Source organism: Castor canadensis, chromosome 7 (genome assembly GCF_047511655.1).
Source record: "Castor canadensis chromosome 7, mCasCan1.hap1v2, whole genome shotgun sequence".
NCBI classification, from domain to species: domain Eukaryota; kingdom Metazoa; phylum Chordata; class Mammalia; order Rodentia; family Castoridae; genus Castor; species Castor canadensis.
Genome location: NC_133392.1, coordinates 64,677,923 through 64,691,545, shown reverse-complemented (window position 1 = coordinate 64,691,545; position 13,623 = coordinate 64,677,923). Strand labels below are relative to the sequence as shown.

The 13,623-nt window shown below is 47.2% G+C and overlaps 1 protein-coding gene across 3 annotated transcripts in view; it reads left to right on the top strand.

The window, feature by feature from the left end:
• The window catches only part of Dusp29 (dual specificity phosphatase 29), a 33,777-nt gene that overhangs the window by 16,125 nt on the left and 4,029 nt on the right, over nt 1-13,623 (top strand). For all 3 annotated transcript variants that reach the window (XM_020175027.2, XM_074077914.1, XM_074077916.1), the window contains one exon: nt 7,800-8,020. In XM_020175027.2, the coding sequence (XP_020030616.1) occupies nt 7,800-8,020 (221 nt within the window). The remainder of the gene's footprint in view (nt 1-7,799; nt 8,021-13,623) is intronic.

Genomic DNA, 13,623 nt, shown 5'->3' with positions numbered 1-13,623 from the left:
GGGACCAGACTTATTCCCAAGATGATGCTCATTCTCTCTTCTACTCTCTTCCCAAGGCCCTCGTTTTGGGACAGACAAAGCATATGTTTGCTCTGGAGCCATGATGTCTGCACCAAATATGGCTTCTGTGTGGCAGGTCACTCAAGCTCTCTGAGCTTCAGTTTCTTCTCTTAGAAAATGTAGATTTGATGTGTTAACACATATAGATGCTTAGCACAGTGCCTGCCACAATCAAGTGTGAACTATTATAGATGATCCAGGTTCTACAAATTTGACTCCCAGTGTGTGAAAAAAGTAAAGAACAGATACTAGATTTTATGACTAAGGGTCTTCTGTCCTAAGGGCAGCCTGGAGACAGACAACACCCTCAGTCACATTTCTTCAGCGAGATCCTATCTTGACCCCAAGACACAGGACTGGAAGGAAGGCCCTCTCAGAGGCCTCCTCCAACCCATTCTTCTCCTCCTCTCCACAGATACCACCCTGGCCTTCTAGGGACCCTGGTGACCCTAAGGAGGCAGTGCCATATCGAAGCCCTATGGGCCTCTGGGTTTCAGAATTCTGAAAGCACTTTCTTGACCTAGGTTGGTTATTTCAAGGGGATTCACAAGCAGACTTCCTGGAAGCTCCAAATCCCTAGTGCTCACCAGCCAGGAGAGTAGCCTCACCATTACAACCTAGAGAGAAGAGGTCACAGAGGGGAGAGGCTGGGTCAGAGGAGGGGGTGGGGCTTGGCCAACAGGCCATCTTATGAATATCCCCTTGGGAAAGTGTTCCTGGGTCAAGGTACAGCACCTCCCCTCCACCCATTTCCCATAACTTGGTAGGAGTCTGAATTTGCCACAGTGGGAGCTACAGGTGCCACACAGACTAGAGCGAAGCTCTCACACAGAACTCAGGGCATAGAGTTCAAGTTCCCACTACATATGACCACTATGTGTGGCCTTTGGCAAAACATTTTATTGTTCTGGGACTCAGTTTCTTTATTTATTAAATAAAGGGATGATTTCAAAGGTCCCTTCCAGTTCCAAAATAAAATTCTTTAAGAAATGTCCTATTAAATAAATTAGGCTTTATTAGGTTCAAGCACATTACTTGTTTTATTACTCTTAAGTCATTCAAATTAGATTCAAATTAGTTTAACCAAGTGTTGCCCTCCAGAGAGCCAGGGACTGGGAGATAAGAATAATTCATCACCTCTTATCAATCAGCAGCCTCTAAATGGGTGCTTCAAAAATGCTTAAGTATGCTTGAAAGCACTAAGTTTCTGTAATTTAAATAGTCTCACTTTAATCTCCTTCACATCTTTCATTTGCTTAGCAAAATCTTTTTTTCTGTCTTTTCCTACAGTCAGCAGGAGGGGAAATATTCATCTACAGTCAAAGTGATTGCAAATTTCTAGGCAGGGCAGCCTCCAATGATAAGACTGGGCTTTAACAGGGTAATTGAGAAATCTGCCTTCCCTGTCCACACCATGGGTGTCCCTGAGAACACCATCAGGGTGCTGTTAAGCTGTTCTGCTGCTTGAATAGCAGAGGCTCTCAGCAGCTCCCTTTCTACTAAAACTACAACTGCCTCCAAGGCCTGGTTTTGGTGTCATCAACAACCTGCTGCCTTTCCCATAGAGCCTGACTCTTCCCAGTGTCTGCAGCCAGCATCCCCTCCTCATCCCCTCCCCCTGGTTCGGAGATTCCTTGCTTTCCAGGAATCCCTGTCTTGACCTTTCTGATTTTTTTTGCTCCTAATTGACCAATTAGGACTAGAAAGGGAGGAGGGTGCACCCTTCTGGTGCACCTGGACAGCCGCAATCCCCTCCCCCACAAAAAGGAAGAAATGCAGTATCAAAGCACCAAGCACAGCTAAAATGGCCTGCTTTTCCAACATGTGGCATGATCAGTTTAGGACTCAGCAATAACATGTCAAGGTTGACAATTTAAGGCTCTGGATGCTACCTGGAAGAACAAAACCTAGACTCTGAACCTTCAACTACTAAAGCTGACTTTGACATAACTGGGCACAAACCATGGACAAGGTGGGTGGGGAGAGATGCCAGAGCCCCTGTCTTAGCTCAGCCTTCTCATGCTGAATGAAGTCTTCTTGGTCAATGCCTGGCCAAATGCCTAGTCTAATCATTGATACAACACCATTTCTAAAAACCAGGCCTTTGGACTAGGGACATGGCTCAAGTGGTATAGTGCCTGCCTAGTAAGCTGAAGCCTTGAGTTCAAACTCAGTGGACCACAAACAAACAAACAGGCCTTTTATGTATTTCTCTTGGCTTCCATCTTTGGGGGGCTAGAGTTTGAGGGCAAAAAGAGATTTCTAATGGGAATTAAAAATTCTGAGGCTGCCCCATGTCTTTGCAATAACCAGTCTCTCCTGAATACTAAGGAAATAACCACAATTTCCATAGTAAATGAATATACAGCATGTTAATTACTGAAAATTTGCAAAACACAGATAGACCAAAGGAAGAAAATTCATATTTTCTATAATCCCATTACCCAGAAATGAACACTTTTTTTTTTTTTGTACTAGGGCTTGAACTCAGGGCTTACACCTTGAGCCACTCCACCAGATCTATTTTTGTGATGGGTTTTTTCAAGATAGGGTCTCACAAACTATTTGCCCAATCTCTGTCTCCAGAGTAGCTAGGATTACAGGTGTGAGTGAACACATTTTTATGCACATTTTCCCATTGCTTTATTCCCCCTGAATTCTCTTAACCTGTGGCAGGAGCTTGACTATTGCATTGCTCAACTTCTGGAGGATCTTGTAAGGAAAGCATTGCCAGAGAAATTGGTTCTATTCATCAAGGAAAGCAAACTGAGGCCTCAGAGGTTCCACTGTTCTAGTTCACTTGGCAATTTAAGCTGTTAGCGCTGAGTGGCTTCAACACCCAAGATCTTCACCATCAGCAAGTGGCAGTGAATTTCATTTTTACATTAGGTGAATTAACCAAGATCAGAAGCTTGGAAGGTGCCCTCTGTTCCAAGGTTCACATGCAAGAAACCAGCACAGTCAAGACTCCACTAGAGGAATTATATCATTGAGGTAATCCCCGTGAAATGACATGTGACCACCACAGTGTCACATGCTACAGTATAAAAAGGTGTCAGATTTCTGGATCTGGAACAAGGAGTTCATGATCGGGTATGGGACCGACCCACGGCAGGGAGAACCTGCCTCATCATGAAGGGACTTTCTTCAGTGTCCAGTGCAGAATCCTACAACATGGGAGCAGCTGGTTTCTCCCAGCTGCAGAGGCTAGCAGAGGGTTTGCACGGAGGATATAGTTAGGGCTTGTACCTCCTCCCCTCCATACAAGAGGGAAACGGGCTTGCTGGCAGAGGCTGAGGGATTTGGGCTGGGATCAGGAGGGCAACAAAGAGTCTTAACAAATGGACCATTGAGAACACTGCCCAAGGAGAACGCCAGAGGGGGAGTGTGTTCAGTATGCCTCTGGGATGGGGTTTGCAGCAAGCTTCCTGGAGGCCACTCCAGAGGGGCTGGCATGAGGCAGGGCCAGGTCAGAGAAGGAAGGAGAGCGCGAAGGACTCTGATGAAACTGGGCCTAGTGAGAATGTTGTCACTTCCTTAGTCCACCAATCTAGAGTCAGAATCCAGAGACTGGAGAGAAGGGAGAAGAGCTAAATAGAATTGGGTCAGGACAGGGATATGATGATGTTCTTCAAAAGGAAACTCCATGAGTCCAACAGATCTGGGACAAAATGTCCAACCTCACTACTAAGACAAGTCAACGAAAACAAGACATTTTTTTCTTGTGTATGAAATCGGAATGTAAATTTGAACAAGTTTTCTGGAGGGTTACAGAATGAGTATCAAATATTATTTAAAAATATCCATACCATGGACCCAGCAATTTCAATTTAAAAAATGTCTCCCAAGGACATAGTCAGATGTGCCCAAAGAAACACAGCAAAGTGCTAGGTAAATAAAGATTGGGATTGATCTATGTAAGAGAATAGCACGCAGCTATGGAAGGCCATATAGTGACATTGGAAGGTGTTTATAACGTATGTCCATGTTAAAATTTTTAGAACTATACTTACAGGCATACTTTGGAGATATTGTGTGTTTAGTTCCAGGCAACCTCAATAAGGTAAAGATCAAAATAAAGCAAGTCACTGGAGTTCTCTGATTTCCCAGTGCATATTGAAGTTATTTATGTTTTACTACACTACAGTCTATTAAGTGCTCGACAGCATCATGGCTAAAAAATGACTGTGCATACTTTTAAGATTTTTTTATTGCTAAAAAATGCTAACAATCATCTAAGCTGTTGGAAAAATGGTGCAAATAGTCTTGGCTTGACATAGGGTTACCACATGTTTGGTTTGTTAAAAAAAAATGCATTACTGGGGCTGGCACTGTAGCTCAGTGGTAGAGTGCTTGCCTAGCATGGGTGAGGCTCTGAATTTGATTCCCAACACAGGCGGAAAAAAGAAAAAGCAGTATTTGTGCAGTGCAATAAAGTAAGACAAAATAAAACAAGGTATTCCTGTACAGGAATGTATCAAAACCATCTCTCTAAAAAAACTCTATGTTCTTCTACAAAAATCAACTGTGAAGGATTTTACATCAAAAGACTAATAATACAGTCTTTATCTTATAGCAAGAAAGAAATACAGGCAGTTTTTTTTCCAGAGGGAGTATGTTTTCCACAGTCTGCCTTGAGCATGCATGTGTGTTTTCTTAAAGGAAATGACATATTATTTAAAAAATGAACATATTGATTAGATCTAGGATTTTCTTAAACAAAGACATTAAGGCCCCTGCATGCTCCAGACTCCAGAAGTAAATTCCTAAATCTGTTTTCTTTTTTTTCCTTTCCCTTCAGTCTTTTCTCTGTCAGACAAACACATACATAGCCTCAGGAGAGGGACGAGTAATTTTTCTTTGTGTACATCAACTCAAAATGTCCCCGTGTTTCTAGTCTCTTTCTCTTGTATCTCAGCCAATAATGTATCTGAAATTTTAAAAACAAAACAGTACAGTTCCAAACATCCCCTTCAGTCCCCATCCCATTTCCAATAACTGCTGAGCTGGGCATCTATCCCAAATGAGGACTGGACGTTGGGTGTCTGTGATGTGGGAGGCATTTTTTATTTGCAAATTCCCCATTTTGCTGTGGACGCTTTTCCAAGGCCTCCAATGGACCATGAGTAAACCAACCTGGAGGGAGTCCTAGAGTGGTATGTGTGGATACCAACAACCCTTCCCAGCCCAGGTAGTCAAACAGCACTTAAAACCCACAGCGGGCCTTAGACACCCATCCGGTCTAATGTTCCTTTGAGCTCCTTCCTCTCAAACACAGCCAGAGCCAGCTGGGTGGGGCAAATGTGGAGATGTCTTGCAATGAGTCTTGGTATATATCTGTCCTGATCATTGACCCCCAAGGCAGTAAAGTATAAATTGTTATTTATTCGAACTGCCATTTAACTCTGCTGATATCTAGTTGCTGGACCCAGAGAGAACAGTCTTTCTGGTGGGTAGGAGCTTCCTGTTGAGGACAGTTAATTTAAATTTTTCCACTGAGTTCAACCTCAAAGTGAGGCTGATTGCTACTCAGCAATACTGACTGCATTTGTGGAGGCTTTAATTGAGTGCAGATCTGGGTCCCAAAAGCAGAAAGCTGTTGTATACATACTTTGGAACAAGAAGAAAAATGAAAAGCAGAGCTTTCAGAGGACAAATTGAAAGCAGAATGTATTCCACAGCCAGGATGGCAGCATCCAGGGCCAGCTGGGGGCTCAGTGGAACCCTCAACTCCCCACACTTTGCAAATGTTTTCTAAAGGCCCATACCTGTACTCACATCTCTCCCAAATGCTAGACTCCAGCATGGCTCCTCTCATGGCAAACAAAAAGCTCCAGGAAACCAGCAGGAGATGGGGCACCCTCCGTGGAGGGCCCATGCCTGTTTCTCATGCAGGGCTCCTCCTGCTCAGGGGGCTGGTCCCTGTTGGCTTCCAATTGCTCACTCTGTCCATATCCCTTAGCAATAGCCTTAAGATGAGCCTTCAGCTGAAGTGTAATGCCACTATTGTCCTTTTGCTGTTATGGTTCCAGACCATGTTCCCCCTTCCCTGAGAAGTATGGTCTTTATGCTATTGAGGGACAGGTACTTTTTTTTGGCGCGGGGGGGGGGGAAGTTATAGGGGTTTGAATTTAGAGCCTCGTGTACGCTACCAATTGAGACACACCTGCAGTCGGTCCTTTCTGCTTTTAAGTTTCTTTTTCAGATAGTCTCAAGCTTTTGCCCAGTGTGCTGGCCTTGGACAGTGCTACTCCTAGCTCCACCTCCCCAGTAGTTGGTATTACAGACATGTACCACATTCACCACCATCCCCAGCACAGGAAATGTCCTCTTAAAGCCAGATTTGTCCATCCCTCCTTACATACTGGCTAAAGCTCTCCCTGATTCCTAAGTACAGCACTTCTGATATTAAAGCCCTCTCCAAATCTTTTTATTCTCTGCTCTCTCATCCTATGCTCGGGACACACCAGTCTTCTCCTCCTTGCCCCCATTACAGTCACAATAAGTCCAGCTACAAGGTCACCCTAGTCCAAGCCTGTCTTCTTCTCTTGCTTATACCACTGCAACAGCCTCCAACAGACCTCCCTGCTTCTCCGATCTATCTCCATACATCAGCCAGACTGATCTACTAAAAAGTAAACCAATGCTCAGCAGTTTCCTAAAACTCTCTTCAGGTTTAGAGTAAGGTCCAAATTCTTCCCTATGGTCTAGAGTCTACCATGAAACCACCACGACCCCTTGTTCCTACAGCTACACTGGCTTCCTTTGTGTTCTTAGCCCTTGCTGTTCATTCAGCCTGGACAAAACACTCTTGCCCCAACCCTTCCTCTGCCTAACTCCAGTGCCAGCTCTCTACAGCCTACCTGACCACCCTACAAAAGCAGATGCCCCAACCCGTCCTCTGCCTAACTCCAGTGATAGCTCTCTACAGCCTACCTGACCACCCTACAAAAGAAGATGTGTGGTCATTCTCTATCATGTCACTGGCTTTAGCTCCTTCACAGCTCCTTCCACTGCTACCATCTTGTTCATTCACTATTTTATTTGTATTAGGATCTAAACTTCTGGAGGGACCTTGACCAACCTGTTCCCTTCAATACCATCAGCAATGACAGACTCATTCCTTGAGGACAAATGATTGACTACAGAAAGTAATGAACATTTCCACAAAGATCTTTATTAAACCCCAGTACCACCAAAAAAAAAAAAAAAAAGATAAAGGCTCTTTCTTTGCCTTGGCCTATTTTTCCTTCTTCCCATCCATGGCACAGATTGACCAGCCTTAAACCATTCTCTCTAGCCCTGACCTCCAAACCCTAAAAGCATTCAGAGGGCTCAGGGGAGACTCCCGCTTTAAAGGTCCCTTGGGGTTCTAGGAAGGTGGCTCAGGTGAGTAAGTTACTCTAGCAGCCTTTTGGGGAATCTGGCAGGTCCAGTCCTGAGACCACAATACTGTCTGGCACCAGGCTCCACTGGATTTGGTGAATGATTAAAGTGAATGACTAGCTTGCCTACTCAACCCTCCAACCCGCCTGTCCTCACAGCGACACAGCCAGACGAAATGGTGCGCGTGGCCTAGGGGTCAGTAAGAGTTGGACTTTGGGGTTTTGCTTATTTTGGGAATCAGGACCGACTGCAGAAGGCTGTGGGCTGCCCGGCAGTTCACCCCTCGTCCCCATCCCCACATGCGCGCCCAGGTGCTGCTGGGCTGACCGACCTTGCTCCCCCGCCCCGTCCAGGGCGACGGCGCTGGACCGCTATGGGCTGCAGAAGGCGGGTTTCACGCATGTGCTGAACGCAGCCCACGGTCGCTGGAACGTGGACACTGGGCCTGACTACTACCGCGACATGGCCATCGAGTACCACGGCGTCGAGGCCGACGACGTGCCCACCTTTGACCTCAGCGTCTTCTTCTACTCAGCCGCGGCCTTCATCGACGCTGCGCTGCGCAGTGACCACAGTAAGAGACCCGCCCCGCCGAGGCCCCGCCCACTCGTGGCCGAGGCCCCGCCCCGCCCCGCCCCGCCCCAGGCCGGAAGCGGAAAGGCACCAGGTTCTCAAAGCCGGTGCGCTGAGGTTGCCCATGCTGGAGTGGGAGGTGTCCGAGCCCTCGGAGCTTGTCAGCGTTGAGGTCCTGCCCTGCCAGGTGTGCTGCTGGTGGGGTGTTCTGGCCTTGATGGCTGCTCTGGGGAGCAGGAGTGGGAGGATTTAGAGTCTACTTTTGGTCTGAGTCTCTGTCCTAAGAAACATCAGCCATCCTTAAAAAGTCAAGGGCCAGCTGAGCTCCCTCAAAGCTGAGACTGCAGCCAAGACACTAATGGTACCCGAGCCTAAACCTGACTATAGCCAAGACTTCAATGCCAGAAAACCTTTAGAGAGCTGACTTAAGTGGAATCCATGGACTTTAAATTCTTCTAACCAAGCCCACTGCCTACCCCCTGGGTACCCCATAGCCCTCACCCCAACACTCAGTATAGCAAGGCCTCCCCTAGAAAGTTTAACTTTAGCTAAACCATATTCAAGAATCTGGGATTTGCATGTGCAAAGTCCAAGTTTCCCAACATTGGTTGTCCATCTTTCAAATCATAATTTCAGTCCTGGCACTTAAAGTGCAGTTTAGCTGCTTCAATTCTGGAAAGGCTACAAGGCTATTACAAGGCTATTTTGGAGAGAAGGGCACGGCTTGGGTGTGCACCAGGGGTAAGACAATCCCCATTTACCACTGAGGGTGGACTTCAGCGCATTCCGCAGAGGCCAGAGGGACTTCAACTCCCTGATCTGCACTCTGACTTCAGCCTCATGTGTCACACCACTTTGTGGGTCATCACATAATTCGGGGTGTCTAGTTACTAAAAGCCTTTTTCACCACAAGATGTTGGGATTACAAGGCTCACTGCCTGACCGACTGACCTGCTTCAGGAATTTGCAACCTGTGGTAGGCCTAGGCCAGGTCGACTGGACAGTTGACCTTGATGGCCATCCTGTAGTGGTTATTGTCCCACAGCCCGTCACAGTCATTGACAATTTGTCAGCATTATGGTTCAGAAAGCAGTGTCACAATGATAAGGACCCACAATGCCAAACTGCTTGTATCAGAGAACGTATCATTTCTAAGTCGTCCATGTGTGTGTGTGTGTGTGTGTGTGTGTGTGTGTGTGTGTGTGTGGTACTGGAGTTTGAACTCAGGGCCTACACCTTGAGCCACGCCACCAGCCCTTTTTCATAACGGGTTTTTTTGAGATAGGGTCTCATGAACTATTTGCCTGGGCTAGCTTCGAACTGTTTTTTCTGATCTCTGCTTCCTGAGTTGCTAGGATTACCGGTGTGAGCCACCGGCACCCAGCTAAGAATTCCTTTTATGAGTCTATTTGGGGCATATCTTTTGTGTTGGGGCATATTTTTTGTGTTCTGAACATCCTGGGTTTCCACCCAGGATCAAAAAAAGCAACTGGACTCTGATTTATCACCATAAGGTAAAATTCACCTCTGAGTATTTGAAGTTAACTGAAACCATATTTGACATATAAAAAACAAAACAAAACAAAAACAAAATCTACAACAAACCAGTCTTTCAGTTTCTGTTTCCTGTGTTCATTTACCATTTCTGTATCTCAGAACTCCCCCATTCCTAGAAGGGGCCTGGCAGGGTTTAGAAAACAGGCCTGGGTTCAGTTTCCCAGCACAAAACGTACTAACGACGTTATTTTCTCTTGGTGTCTCCATCTGGTGATGAAAATATTTACCTTGAGAGGTTATAATGAGGATCAGCAGTGACACACATAAAGCACTTGGCATAGAACCTGGCACACAGCAGGCTGTCGGATACATTTGATAAAGAGAGGTCGTGTACTATGAAGCATGTTAACCACGCCAGCATGTGCACTTCATCACAATAAAGCTTCCAGTCCTCACAGAACAAAAAGAAGGGAAGAAAGACATTCCAACTTTGAACTTGTTTCATATACTCACATGAAAGCTTGTTTCAGGATCTTGGCATACTACATGACAGGCTGCCCCACTGCCCGATCAGGAAAGAATCAGGCTCCCCAGGCAGACACTCAGCCCTGGGCAGATCACAGAGCATCTGTGAGGAGGTGTCAGGCTGGTGGAGGGCCAGGTGGGAGAAAGCACCTAGCAAAGGAAAGACCAAGAGGAAAGAGTGTAGACAGTGGTCAGAGGATGGCAGGGAATTGGGAGGACTAGGTAGGTTTGACCTTGCCTAGCCTAGTTGGCTGGACTGGAGGGCAGACATGACCATGTTGCTATGTGGAGGGCTGGCTCCGTTCTCAGTGCCCTTTGTCTTGCATGTCTTGACTTCCTCAAGCCAAGACCTCGAACCCTCAGAAGCAGGCAGAGCAGGAACAAATAGAGCCACCCACATGTGGGGCCACTGGGCACCACGGCATTCCTGTGAGAATCATACAACTATGCAAGAACGTCAGACTTTTCAGGAAAAGCCTCCAGGCTGGAGTTGGCATTAAAGTCACTCACATTTCAAGTGTTGACAACAAATTGAAATTTCTTAAAATGCTGCAAAGGGCAGACAAAAACAACTCAATGGCTCTCAGCCTGTCATCTGTGCTCCAAGTGGGCAGAGTAACAAAACAGAACTCGTTAGCTCAGGGACAGCATTGCCATAGACTCCAGGCGAAGCAGGTGACAGGTGTTCAGCCTGTCCACCACAGCCAGGTCAGCGTCTAGTTATGCACTGGAAAACCATGGGACAGTGCTGTGGCATTTCAGAGCCAGGCCCATCCGTGTGTTTGTATTATACTTCTGATGTAAGAGGTGTTGAATGACAGTCTGGCCCAAAGGCAGGCCTCTTTCTTTGCTGCCTCTGGCCTGTCCCTTGTTGACCAATGTCAGCTAAAGATGCACTGTCCCCTCCATCCCTCCCCTCCTTGCCAGTCATGTTCACCCTCATTATTTTATTGTTTTTTAATTTCATTTCCTTTTTTACAGTGCTGGGGATTGAACCCAGAGCCTCTTGCATGCTATGTGAACACGTATACATGTGTTTACTTTGCTTGTTTTTTGGCAGCACAGGGTTTGAACTCAGGGCCTTACACTTGCTATGCAGGCACTCTTATTGCTTAAGCCACTCTGCCAGCCCTTGTGTGTTTTTAATTCAGGTAATCAGCTTTGGGATAGATAACATCATTGATTCCTGTGTGTTTTTAAAAGACAGGCTCTTCCCCAGGATGGCCTCGAACTTGCGATCCTCTTGCCTCAGCCTCCTGAGTGCTGGGATTACAGGCATGCCCCACCCTGTCTGGTTTGTTTGAAAAGCATTCCTTGTGCCATGGAGCTGTACCCATGGCCATCAGCTCCTGGGATCACTTCTACCCCCACGCTATGCTGATTTGACCTTCTGAAAGAATTCCCCAGGAAGCTTCAATCATGCTGGAAAAATCTAAGAGATAACCCAGTCCTCTGCCCTGCCTGACAGCTGCAAAAACAGAGGCCCAGAGAAGCCAAGTGTCACAGAGGTAATCAGAGGCAGCACCATCAGAACACCCACTTGTTAGGGGTTCCTGCTCCCACTCAGGCCTCCTGGAAGAATCTTTTGCCCTCATTTTGAGTACTAGCAAATATCAGGGAAGGTGACCATAGCCCATTAGCTACAGGTCTGACACAACTGAACTCGTCCTTCAACAGAAAAAGAAGGTCTGACATCAGGCTGCAGGGGACCTGTTTTGAAATGCCTTCCCTGCTCTAATGCAGCATTCTCATGGGGAATTGGTGTGGTTTCATCTTAATGAGATCTTCAAGGAAACTCCTGCACAGATGTCACAGGGCTCTAAAGATCGATTTCACTGTCACCATTCTCCCTTTGTCCTTTCTTTTCTTAAACAGTTGAAGCCATCTTAAAATCTACAAGGGGCTGGGCACAGAGGATCAAGTCTGTAATCCTAGCTACTTGTGAGGCAGAGATCAGGAGGACAGCAGTTCCAGGTTGGCATGGGTAAAATGTGAGTGAGACCCATCTCAATCAACAAGCCAGGCATATTGGTACACACTTGTGATCCAAGCTACCCAGGAGGCCATAGGTAGGAGGACCATGGTCTGAAGCAGGTCCCAGGCAAAAAGTTAGCAAGACCCAATTTCTACCAACAAGTTGGAGATGCTGATACGTGTCTATAATCCCAGCTACACAGGAATCAGAGGTAGGAGGAAGCTAAACACAAAATCGTATCTGAAAAATAACTAAAGCAAAAAAGGGCTGGGAGCATGGCCCAAGTGAATTGGGGCCACCTTTTTGTTAGCTGTGAGTTTTGTCTCTCTGTGTTTCCTGAGGTCGCATGTAGCAGTGTAAAGCCACTGATGTAGAGACTTCCAGCTGTGGCAGTATTCTCTTTGCTCAAGCCCTGCCGTGGCTGGCGTCTAACTCTGTGTGGCTGCACTGGAAGTAGACAGGTCTCCTCAACCCTGGAGAGCATTTCCTACCAGCTGCGCTCAGCAGAGCCACAGAGTCAAGCGAGCAGGGCCCTGAGGTTTCTGGGGACAGGCCCCTGAGAAAAGTGGTGCAGCCCAGCCTGCACCTGGGGCAGAGAACAGCAGGCTGTTGTCCTAGGGAGGCTGACTGTGCTCTCTTCCTGGCTGACAGCTTTAATGAAAACCAAATTCAGCTCCAGGAGCTCCTGCCAGAGCCCAGAGCCCGCTCCTCATCTCCTCTCTTTCTTTCCTACCTTTCCGTCTCCCTTCCTCATCTCCCTCCCCCATCCCTCCTCTCACTTAACAGACTTCAGGCTCCCTAAAAGCTTAATGAACTACAGCTTTCGTCTGTTTCAAGCATTTAATCATGACACAAAGAATTACCCCTTTTGCTGGGAGAGGAAGAAATGCTTTGGTTATCAGCAGAGCTGGCCAGGGGCCAGGCAGCCTCTGGAACAGTCCCCAGGGATTAGCATTCCAGAGGTAGATATTCATCTGCCTGCACTGTCACACTCTGGGACACAGTGATGCTGGGTGAACACGTCGGGGCAGAATACCCCTAGCCATAAAGAAGGGGGACCTGCTTCCTGCTCTCCTTGCTAGCCACCTTCTTGGGAGCCCAGCAACATGGAAAGGTGGGATGTGAGGGCCACTGATGGCTCAGAAGGAACTGTGACAAGATGAAGTGATTGGCAGAGCACCTACCTCTCTGTATGGGCACTGATTGTGGAGTGGCTTTGTGCTCCTCACCATTGGGCAGGGTGTGCAGGCCTCTCCAGCCTGAGTGGCCTGGTTTTCTGGGCCTCTTGGATTTCTCATGCTGCTTTGGCTTCTGACCATTGCCACTGTCCTGACCATGGCCCCATGAGGAAGGAAGGTTAGGGGTGGGGATGAGAGGGACACACAGAGCTACATCCTTGCAGAAGATGTCCTCCTGTCTTGTTGATTTTCTATAAACCCATTGGTGTCCATGTTTGTCTTCTCGGCTTGCTTTCTAGGCCTCAGGAGCACTGGGGTCACACAGCTCAAGCTGTCTCAGCCAGTTCAACCCCAGTAGAGCAATCCCACAGTCACCACAGGAGAGGTCACCACACTGGAGGGGTGGTGGCAGCAATGGGACAGGGAACT